At 39.6% G+C, this 11,760-nt stretch overlaps 1 gene segment (V, D, J or C); it reads right to left on the bottom strand.

Annotated features, from left to right (window-relative positions):
• Positions 1 to 829: 829 nt before the first annotated feature.
• LOC138809169 (immunoglobulin kappa chain variable 9-120-like) lies at positions 830 to 8,895 on the bottom strand. The segment is given in 5 exon segments: positions 830 to 1,196; positions 2,516 to 2,616; positions 3,652 to 3,730; positions 8,586 to 8,700; positions 8,822 to 8,895. Coding segments are annotated over 5 exon segments (426 nt in total).
• Between the last annotated feature and the right edge of the window lie 2,865 nt (positions 8,896 to 11,760).

Raw genomic sequence — 11,760 nt, 5'->3', positions numbered from 1 at the left:
TGAATGATCACATTCCTCTGCAACACTGACATGAAATGATGACAAGATTTGCCTCCTTGATTTCTAATTGAGGCACTCTTGTTCTGTTTTCAAGTAGAGCTCATGTGCTATCTTATCCTTCCTTTGCTTGAAAGTGTTTTAATAGGTCCCCATTCATATAGGCAAACTGCCATATGTTGAATTACTATTTTGCTGCTGCCAAGATCCTCTCTACAAAAAAAAGGTTTTCATAGGATCGTTAAACTAAGGAAAAGGAATTTTTATTGTACTCATTATGGAATATATTAGTATGGAAATTTTGAATTCATGATTATTTTCTCAAAACTGTTTGGTTCAGTGTAGCTTTTTCTCATTACTTCTATGATAGCATAATTAATATATGTTTCTGAATCACCAAAATTCTACAGTGATTTTTGTGTTTTGTATATTGAAATATGGTCTCATTCTGAACTCAGATTGTTTTGCATTTTATATGCTGAGATTGAGTCTCATTCTGATGCCAGGTTTGTTTCCTGGTGCTAAACCTAGCACCAGGTGTCCACCTCCCAGATTATGATAGCATAGTGAATGGATCTATTTAGAGTGCATTGAATGATTCATGAATTACTTTAACGTGGAAAGCATTCACTGTCAGCATCCAGTTGGTAAAATGTGCTTTGACCATCATCACAATTTTGGATTTTTTAAAATTTATTTTCAGCATATATGGGATTGTTTTATTTCCATTTATAAACTGATATTTTCCTTAAGAATTGAAAAAAAAATAAAACTCAAGCTCAACTGTGTAATTGCAAAATTACATTTATTTTCATATAGATCTGTGATAGACTTTAAGTCTAACATGCATGACTCCCAGAATTAGATTACCAGTTCCAACACACTCCCTCCCCCTCACCTTACACATGCACACACAGACACCACAAACCTATACAGTCACACATTAAAGAAAGGAAGGAAGAAGGAAAGATAGGAAGAGAAGGAAATGGAAGGGAAAAGATAGTGGTTTATATTAAACTGTTTTTAATGAGATTTCTCCAGGAAGTTTATTTAGTTTTACATTGTATTTTTAAAGGTGTTGAATAACATTTATCCATTTTAACTGTGGATAAACTGTAAGTAATTAAAACTGAGTATCCATTTTCATGTCCTTCTTAGCTTCTCCTTTAGGATCACGCTCTCCTATGTGTGCCATTGGCCTGTAAAGGAATACATAGTAAGGAAAAGCAGAAGGCAATAGTAGAGGAAAAAATAAATTTCTTTTTTTGGGGGAGGAGGTCCAGTAGTGGGGCCTGAACTCTGGGCCTGGGCGCTGTCCTTCAGCTCTTCAGCTCAAGGCTAGTGCTCTACCACTTGAGCCACAGCACCACTTCCAGCTTTTTACTTTTTGCTTATGTGGTGCTGAGGAATTGAACCCAGGGCCTCAGGCATGCAAGGCAAGAGCTCTACCACTGAGCCACCATCCCAGCCCCAAAAATAAATTTCTTCATACTACCAAGTGATATACTATAACACTAGAGACCACAAATGCTAAATCACAAGTGATCAGTCAAACTGCTCTAGTATTCTTGCCACAAATTCAACCTCAATTGTTACACTTACACTGTACAAACAAAATAGAGACCTGAGGATGAGGTTTCCAGTCAGCTCTCCAAGCATCAAGTCTCACTGCTCCATTCCCCTAAAGGTTTAGCCATAATTAAGATGCTGTGCCACCCCAGGAGACAGGTACAAACTGGGTGTCTCATGGCTTCTTACTAATTTGGACACATGATTTCCTTGACATTTTTCTCTGACACAGAACTAGGGAGTATGCCCTGCTTGTTCCACACTGAAGGGACAAGTTTACAGCTGGGCTACCCAAGCAGGCAGTTTCTTATTCAAAACTGTAGCACTGGGACAGTCGTTGGTCCAATGAGCAGACAGTATTGTGTTCTTTCATGCTTAGAAACAATGCTGCAGATAGTCGGTTATTTTTTTTAACTTGCTGCCATAGAAACTGTCTGGGGCCCCAGAGATCATGTTGAAATCCACAGAGAATAGCCTTGCATCTACAAAAATCATTTAAAGTAATTGTTCCATAACTGTGTAGTAGGCACTGACTGGACCTTCAGGAAGTGGAAGCCAGTTCTCCACGGATAGCGGGCAGGCGTTATGGAGTCTAGGTCCTTCCATCCCCATGGATTCTCCAATAATGAGAGGGGAGTGCACGGTTCTGCACAAACACTGTGAGACAGATTGATGATTTTTCACCAGTTACTTATTTACTACCAAATTATTATGGTTGGGTTATTGTTTTGTTTCATACAACAGAATATATAATTTGGGTAGGGAGAATGGGAGGAAAATGAGGGAGAGGGTAACAATGTTTAACAAGAAATGTACACACTACCTTACATATATAACTGTAAGCCCTCTGTAGATCACATTGACAATAAAATTAAATTTAAAAAACAAAACACAAAACAAGAAGAGTGGGGATTTTCCAAGGCAAAGGGAACCTCTAAAAATTACCAACCTTACTCCCAGTGTTTGGTTGACAAGTTTCACAGAAGTACAAGTTAATGCTGCTTTTGGAAATTTCCTCAGTCTAACAGATGGAATCCATAAATGCTCATCCTGGAGGATAAAAACTCCATCACTGACAAATTACACATGAGCAGCAGTGGGGCTACAGAGCATACCTTCACACCTTGTTTTCACTTGTACAGAAGTCTCTGAATGGCTTAATTCAGGTCTTTCAGACTGATAGTTAAGTTCTCTCATTGATAGTATAAGAATCTACATCTTAAATCAACATGTTTGTGAACCACAGGTGAAATCAGTCACAAAACCATGTCACAATCCTGGCATAGACCCCCCCCCCACACACACACAGGATAAAATAATGATCCTATCACTAGTTTAAATGTTTTTTAATCTATGTACTTTTATTTTGATGTTTAAATCCACATTGATACCATAATTTGCAATCCTTAAGACTACTAACCCGTACCATTTTTTAAGTCAGGAGAGCAAACATAATTTGTGTCCTGTTGGATAATCAAAAGAAAGAAAAATATGATGTTGAAAATCTTTTTTCTTCTACCAAAACCTTGCAGTAACTTTCTAAGCCTGGATTCCTGTGAGAAGCACTTTCAGCAGGGGAAAACACCAAGAGAAGCAGCTGTGCAGGCAGCCCAGCCTCTCACTTCTGCTTCCCTGGGAGTTCTATATTATGGCTTGTATCACTGTGGGAGGAGCAATGTAACCTTGATGACAGTAATAAGTGGCAACATCTTCAGGCTGCAGGTTGCTGATGGTGAGAGTAAATTCTGTCCCATATCTATCACCACTCAACCTTGATGGAACTCCAGACAACAATGTATCTGCAGCATAGATCAGGAGTTTTGGAGCTTTCCCTGGTTTCTGCTGGTACCAAGTTAACTGTAACCAATTCTCTCACTGGCCCTGCAAGTGAAGGTGGCAGTGTCTCCTAGAGACAGTGACAGTGAGGATAGAGACTGGGCCATCTGGATTTCACACCTGGCTCCTGTGTGGAAACATGAAAACAAACATCCACACTATTAATCAAGTTATCAGAGGGCATCCTGAAGAGTAAAGAATCCTGGATCACACTGGGCTGTGTTAAAGCCCAGCATTGTTCTTCCTTACCTGGAATCCAGAGCAGCTGAGTCCCAAGAGCTGAGCAGGGGCCCTCATGTCCATGCTGTGTGCTGACTGAGATTGACTGCTGCACAGAGTGTGAACAGACTATTATGAAGTCCTGAGGGCTCTGGGTTGTGCCCTGGGCACATGCAAATCACTATGGGTTAGACAGAGCTAGAAGAGCTGCAGGCTTCTGAATGTCAGTAACTCAGCAAGAGTTGTTTCCCAGGTGTTCATGACCATGCCACAGCAGGATACATTTGTCTCTAGAAAATGTGTTTGTCTCTGGAGGCCAAACAGAGACCAAGTTGACTGCTCTGTTAACTGTAGATCTGTGTTTCTTTCTGTCTTAGGACATTCTATTATTTCAAAGATTTTATCTAAGATACTCTATTGCAGAATCACATTTTCAGAAACCACAAGACATTAAGGAGTTCATAACATTTGCTACATGTGGATAATATTAAAGACAAAGAGATTTCTACTTTTATATGAGTCCCTAAAATCCTTTATGTGGTATATCATCATCATTATTAGCAGCCAGTGATAGAATGGGTTGTAAGGAGATAAAGACATACATACCAGTATGCATACATAGGGATGATATATGATCAAGTGGAACATGAGGGAAAACTATGTAGTCTGTCACCTATCTATATACAAATATACAGAAATATATAGACTTATACTGAAACTAAAACGAAGGAAATGTGAAAATACAGCACATAAAAAGATGAAAATGCACATTGAATAACTTTTCAACTCAATAGGAAAATCCAGAAGAAATGGAAGGATTTCTAGGTTCATTTGAAAGAATTAACACCTATACCCCTCACAATTCTAGCAGGGGCTCACAATAGCCCCATATGTATGTTAATATGACCATATAAAATGATGCTGATCAAAATGATCTCTATAATGTGGAAGACAAGAGTATTTGTTTTGTTGTATTGTTTCTTTGTTTTATAGTGCTCTGTTTGTAATTACTTCTTTTTTTGATGTTTGTGGGGCTTGAATTCAGACTGGGCACTGTCCAGTTTTATTGGTGGTTAATTGGAGACAAGAATCTCATGGACTTAAGTTCAAGGTATATTTTAGATATGAGACCCTAGTCTGTTGTATGGTTAGTGAAGATCTTCTCCCAATCCATGAGCATTCTATTGATCTTGCTAGCTATGTCCTTTGCCATGCAGAAGCCTGCAGTTTCATGCAAACCACTTGTCCAACTTTTCTTTGATTTGTTGGGTTTCTGTGTCTGTATTAAGAAATTTTTGGCCTGTAGAAGACCTAGGGTTTCTCCTATTCCATCATGCAATGTTTTCAGAGTGTCTGCTTTGACTCCGAAGTCTTTGATCCATTTGGAGTCGATTTTGGTGCAGGGTGATATATTAAGATCTGGCTTTAGTTTTCTACAAGTAGTTAACCAATTTTGCCAGCACCATTTACTGAAGAGGCTGTCTTTCTTCCATTCTATTTTTTTAGCTCCCTTATCGAGAATTAGATGGCTATAGGTCTGTGGGTTCATTTCTGGGTTTTTAACTCTATTCCATTGGTCCTGGGGTTTGTTCTTATGCCAGTACCAAGCTGTTTTGATTACTATGGCTTTGTAAAGTTTGAAATTTTGTATTGATATTCCTCCAGCACTGTTCTTTCTGTTAAGTATAATTTTTGCTATTCAGGGTCTTTTATTATTCCATATGAATTTTTGAATTTCCTCTTATATTTCCTTGAAGAATGAGGGTGGTACAGCCTGTAATTTTCTTAATAGAGACCCAGAAACACAAGAAATCAAAGAAAGGTTGGACAAATGGGATTGCATGAAGTTGCAGAGCTTCTGCATAGCAAAGGACATAGTTCCCAAGATCATTAGAAAACCCACAGATTGGGAGAAGATCTTCACTAGCCATACAACAGACAAGGGTCTCATATGTAAAATATACCTGATCTTAAAAAATTAAATCCCCCAGAACAAATCTTCAAAGAAAAAAACTGCCCAATAAATAAGTGGGCTAAAGACTTAAAGAGAAACTTCTCTGAAGAGGAAAGAAGGATGGCCAATAGACACAGGTTGAAATGCTCAACTTCTCTAACCATAAAATAAATGCAAATCAAAACAACATTGAGATACTCCCTCACCCCAGTTAGAGTGGCTATAATCAAGAAGTCTAATAACAACAGATGCTGGAGGGGATGTGGACAGAAGAGAACCTTACTGCATTGTTGGTAGGAGTGTAAACTTGTTCAACCACTCTGGAAAGCAGTATGGAGGTTCCTCAAAAGACTCCACATAGTGCTTCCCTAAGACCCAGCAATCCCACTTTGGGGCATTTAACCAAATGATCACAAACAAGACTACACTAAAGCTACCAGCACAACTATGTTTATTGCAGCATTATTTACCATAGCTAAGATCTGGAACCAACCTAGATGCCCTCAGTAGATGAATGGATCAAGAAAATGTGGCATATATACACAATGGAATTCTATGCTTCCATCAGAAAGAATGACATTGCTCCATTTGTTAGGAAATGGAAAGACTTGGAAAAATTATAGTAAGTAAGCCAGGCCCAAAGAAACATATGTCCCATGGTTTCCCTTATTTGCAATAATTAGTAAATATCTGAGTCAAGCAGAAAAGGTCAGCTAAGTTGATGTTAGGGAAATGAATTCCAAAATAAGTATTCAAATGTTTTTGTTTGTTTTTTTTTCCTTTCTTGCAATTGTTTCTAACATATTTATAAGATGATTTCTTTGTTGCTTCGTATGTCCCTTCCCCATGGTATAACCCCTGCTTTCAGTGTATTGGATGTTGGTATAATTTGTGAAGGGGAAGGGAACAAACAAATCATTTAACTAGGGATACAGGTGGACCCATTGCAACAATGAGATGTACAAGTTGTTATGTTACAACTTTGGTGGAGGGTGGGGGGAGGGTTAGGTGGGGTGATGGGGGTAGTTTGGGAAGGGATGTGAAGGGGAAACAAAGAGGGGGCAACAATGCCTGATAAGAAATGTACTCTCATTTCTTGCCCATGTAATTCTAACTCCTCTGTATGGTATTCTCACAATAAAAAAATAAAATAAAATAAAGTAAAATTAAAAAAAAAAGAATCCTGGTGAAAGTGTCATCTTTGTCAAGTGTGATTACACTTTCAAAGTAAAATAGGAAATAGAAACTTTCACATGGGGGACATGACCCCTCTAAAAGCATGGTCCCAGCTGCCTATGTACCATTGAAGCCTAGAATAGAGCTCCCCAGTTTCTAGCTGTTATTGATAAAGGTCCAGTATTACCCATGCTTTCCAAGGGTTTAGAAGGTCAAGATTTGGATTTTTCTCCCTGTGTGTATTGTTTGTCAACTAGTGGCAACTTTGTGACAAATCAACAGGTAAGCTTTTCATTTCGAGTTTTGGCTTGGTTATATTATATTAAATGATTACCTCAAAGAGTTCTGCAAGAAAGTCCCAGTATTTTCCTATGGGAAATTATGCTATTTTATTTATTTTACCCTTAATTAATTGTAATTTATGTATATTAATACCATGAAGTGATTTCTTGATAATTCTATATCTGAATGCAGTGTACTTTGAAATTTTTCACTATCCACTTTATATTTCCATTCTCTTTTCCTGTCTAACACATACCATTTTTCTGACAGTAGGTAATAGACTCCATTATTCACAAGTGTATGTGTGTATGTATAGATTATACCATATATATTACAGTATACTTAATTTATCTTCAATTATTAGTGTCTTTGCTCTCTTCCTTTCCCCCTAATCTATCTCCTTAAACATTTTCCCTTTTTGGTATTCATGACCCATTATTCATTTTTATTGTCACTACTACTTAATTATTATTATATTATCATCATCATCACCACCATCATCATCATCATTTAGGTGGGGCTTTGGACACTTTGCTTTGGGATCCCTACCTATATCACTCAACATTATCTCTAGTTCCATTCATTTTTCAGCATATTATAGATTTCATTGTTCATCTTCCCCTTTGTCCTTGCCACTGATCTAGGGGATTACCAGCCTCGGGGATTTTACTAAAATACCTCTTTTGTCCATCATAGTTCTTGAACCCTGTGCGATTTTCCTCAAGATTAGCACTCTACCACATTGAGCCCCAGCTCCACTTCTGGTTTTCTGGTAGTTAACTGGAAATAAGTGTCTCAAAGACTTTCCTGCCCAAGCTGGCTTTGAACTGAGGTACTTAGATCTCAGCTTCATAAGTAGTTAGGATTGAGCCATCAGTACCCAGTATGAGGCACCAGTAAACAGCAAGACCTCATTTTAAAGAGTGAACAGAGGAGTGCTAATATGTAAAGACAAAGAAGTCAAGCTGTGCCTTCATCTCAGACTTAGAAGGGAAAACACTATGCAAGTCAGGAAGTGCTTGCAGCAGGTTAAGAGGAGGAAAGAGAAGGCAAAGGTGTCTCTTGTGATCAAGTGGAAATCATATCCAACTGAATACCAAATCACAGATGCTCTGAAATATACACTTGTGTTATTTATAAGACAACAGAAGCCTTGTCTGGTTGGTGCCCCTGAGGCTGAGATGGAAGAAAGAATAAATTGAGAGGATTGTCACTGACCACCTGGACCAAACCCCCACTGAACCTCAGAGCCTTGCTCTAGCTGAGAAGCACTATCTGCAGGCAGAGGCCCCAGGAGAAGCAGCTGGGGCAGCCCAGCCTCTCACTTCTGCTTCCCTGGGAGGTTTATGTTATGGCTTGTATCACTGTGGGAGGGTAACTACTACTCTGTTGACAGTAATAAGTTGCAAAGTCTTCAGGCTGAAGGCTGCTGATGGTGAGAGTGTACTCTTCCCCAGATCTACTGCCACTGAATCTGGATGGGACCCCGGTTTGCAAGCTGTTTGCCCAATAAATCAAAAGTTTAGGAGCTTTCCTTGGTTTCTGCTGATACCTTTGTAAATTAATACCAATGCCCTGACTGGCTCTGCAAGTGATGGAGACTCTGTCTCCTACTGACGCAGACAAGTAGGATGGAGACTGAGTCATTAGGATGTCACATCTGGCACCTGACATTGGAAACAAAAGACAAATATCAAAACAATTAATTTTGCTCTGAGACCGTTCATGAAGAATGAGGCAACACTGTTAACAATGGGCTGAGTAAATTCCTAGCATCTCCTTCCTTACCTGGGAGCCAGAGCAGCAGGAGCCCCAGGAGCTGAGCAGGGGTCCTCATGTCCATGCTGTATGCTGACTGCAACTGACTCCTGCACAGAGTGTGAGCAGACTATAAAGAAATTCTCGGGGCAGTAGGCTGTGCTCTAGGCACATGCAAATCCTCAAGCAGTGGGAGGAGCTGCAGGCCTGGCCCAGATGCAGGATGGCTGAAAGGCCTGTCAAAGCCCAGAACTAAAGTCACCAGGGGTGGAGTCTCTAGAGACCTGCACAGAACAAATTTGTCCTCAGAAAATGTTTTTAAAGGAGGGTGTGATAATGATCAATAGAAAATAGACTCATTACCTTACTCATGTAACTGTAACTCCTCTGTACAATATCTTTACAATAAAATATATATTAAAGAAAAATGATGGTACAGTGTTACTGGAAAAGAAGGGGACCTTTGTGGAATGGTGGCCCTTAGTCTCCAGCCCCCGTTCCCACCCCAGACAACTTCTTTTTTCTTACTGAAGAAACAACCACTAACCTCGCCATTGACTCATCCGATATCAGTTCCCAATGTATCTAGCTCTTTGTTCTTTGTGAGCATTAAGCCTGACTCCTGATGGCAATGAGTCTGAAGCTTCCTCTCTCCACCTAGTGGAGGAGCCTGACCCATCCTGAAGGCCTGCTCAGCTCCCTCACTCCACCTCTGAAATAGGTTAAGATCTCTCCTGCCCTAACCCTGGATTTTAACTGCTTGTACAGGATCTGTCTGTCATGTTAGTGAAGTGAAACATTTTTAAATGTTAAATAAACTTTAATGCCTCTAAAAAAATAAAGGAAAGAAAAGAAAATGAAAATCTATGCATTTATACAAAAAAAAGAAAATATTTTCCTTGGAGACCTAAGGCAGATTGACTCTATTGTTCTCTACTGCTCTTTTCTTTTTTTAAATTTTGACATGATCCATGCTATGGTTTTCTTTTTTCTTTTTTTTCTTTTTTTTTCAGGGTGGTTGTGGGGCCTGAACTGTGGGCCTGGGCACTGTCCTCCCTCAGCTCTTCAGCTCAAGGCAAGCACTCTACCACTTGAGCCACAGAGCCACTTCCACTGCTTATTTGGTGCTGAGGAATTGAACCCAGGACCTCATGAATACAAGGAAAGCACTCTACCACTGAGCCACCATCTCAGCCCCATGCTATGGTTTTCATGACAGCTTTTTATATAATTCAGTCACTCAGAAAAAAATTAAACAGTTTTACATTAAAAATAATTATAGAAGACTGCTGCTCTGTTACTAGATATTATGAGTCCAGATTCCCAAAGTTTTCACTGTTACCCTGTCCTATCCCAAAGAATAATCATAATCAGTATTATCCAGAAATTGATACGTGATAACACTAATCATAGGTACGTAGGTAGTTGGCTAGGTAGAAGTTGACAGATAGAAATGTATATCTGTAGGGAAGTAGAAAAAAGAAAAAAAATAGAAATTTAAGGAAAGAATAAAAGCAAGGAAGCAAGGAAGGAAAGAAAATCCAGAAAGCTACCTAGGTAGCTAGGTGGCTTAAATTTTACTTTAAAAATACTATGCAAAAGCAAAATCGGTGCAATAAAAAATCATGATCTGCAAGGTATAGACCATCCCCTGGTCTTTGCATTGGTGGCCTGCACACTCCTGATAAACATCTCTTTTTCTTCTCTGGTGAATGTTCTTTCCCAATGCCTCCCTCCAGGAAAGTTCATATAAGCTCCCCTAAACACCCCTAGCTTCTACTAAGTAAAGAATTTGATGCTATTTCTAGCTTAGTAAGCATTATACATTTCTACACCAGACATTTCCTAAGCTTTTGGGTGTCATGTATCTCCTATCTTTATTATCTGATGCTGAGGCCCCTCAGAAGCTGAGGTGTTCTCTAAATCATGGACTCATATCTGCTTCAGTGTACTCCATTTCACCCATCTGTGTGTTCCTACATCATCCATTTTGTGTACTGTCTAAGTGAAGGTATAGACTAAGTGACGATGTTTTTAATGACTGAGTTTAGGGATTATGCCTCAAATAGGCATGGAAGGGGTAAAATGCAGCATGTCCAAGGATGAAGACTAGGAACTGGAGCTAAAACTATAGTGAACATTTTCAGACAGTGAGGACAAAGACCGCAGACAGTGGGCTAGGAAGGAGGCTCAGTGGTAGAGCGCTTGCCTTGCATGCTTGAGGCCCTGGGTTCGATTCCTAAGCACCACATGAGCAAAAAGAAAAAAGCTGGAAGTGGCGCTGTGGCTCAAGTGGTAGAGTGCTAGCCTTGAGCTGGAGAGCTGAGGGACAGTGCCCAGGCCCAGAGTTCAGGCCCCATGACCGGACCAAAAAAAAAAAAAAAAGACCGCAGACAGTGAAGTTAGAGTAAGTGCAGGGACTTCGCACATGAGGATCAATCCATACTACACCCAAACAAGAACATAAAGTGAGTGGCCTTTGGGAAAACTTTTGTTTACAATGGGCTGAAAACTCTGTGACAATGCATTAAATGGGAGAAGCCTAAGAAAAAGAAACATTTGTGTTAGGAGTACTCTGATGTAGCTGTGATACAAAACACAAAACAATGTATGTTTGTGCTTCCATCCTTTTTCCTGACATAAGAGCCTATAAATCCCTTGGAACTTTGGGGAGGGGAAAGGGCAGAGAGAGAGAGAGAGAGAGAGAGAGAGAGAGAGAGAGACAGACAGACAGACAGACAGACAGACAGACAGACAGACAGACAGACAGACACAGACACACAGATACACAGACACACAGACACACAGACACACAGACAGAGACAGACAGAGAGTGATAGAGAGAAAGAAACAGAGACAGAGACAGAGAGAGAAGCCCAAGTCTGGATTTGAATAAAGCCTAAAATCCAATGACCTTTGTTATACAGTGCTCATATATTACATGCCACCCTCTGTAGAACTTTTCTTCA

Source organism: Dipodomys merriami, unplaced genomic scaffold, assembly GCF_024711535.1.
Source record: "Dipodomys merriami isolate MVZ:Mamm:240054 unplaced genomic scaffold, mDipMer1.0.p SCAF_489, whole genome shotgun sequence".
Lineage (NCBI taxonomy): Eukaryota > Metazoa > Chordata > Mammalia > Rodentia > Heteromyidae > Dipodomys > Dipodomys merriami.
Note: the sequence above shows the minus strand (reverse complement) of the source record. Positions and strands in the feature narration are given on the sequence as shown.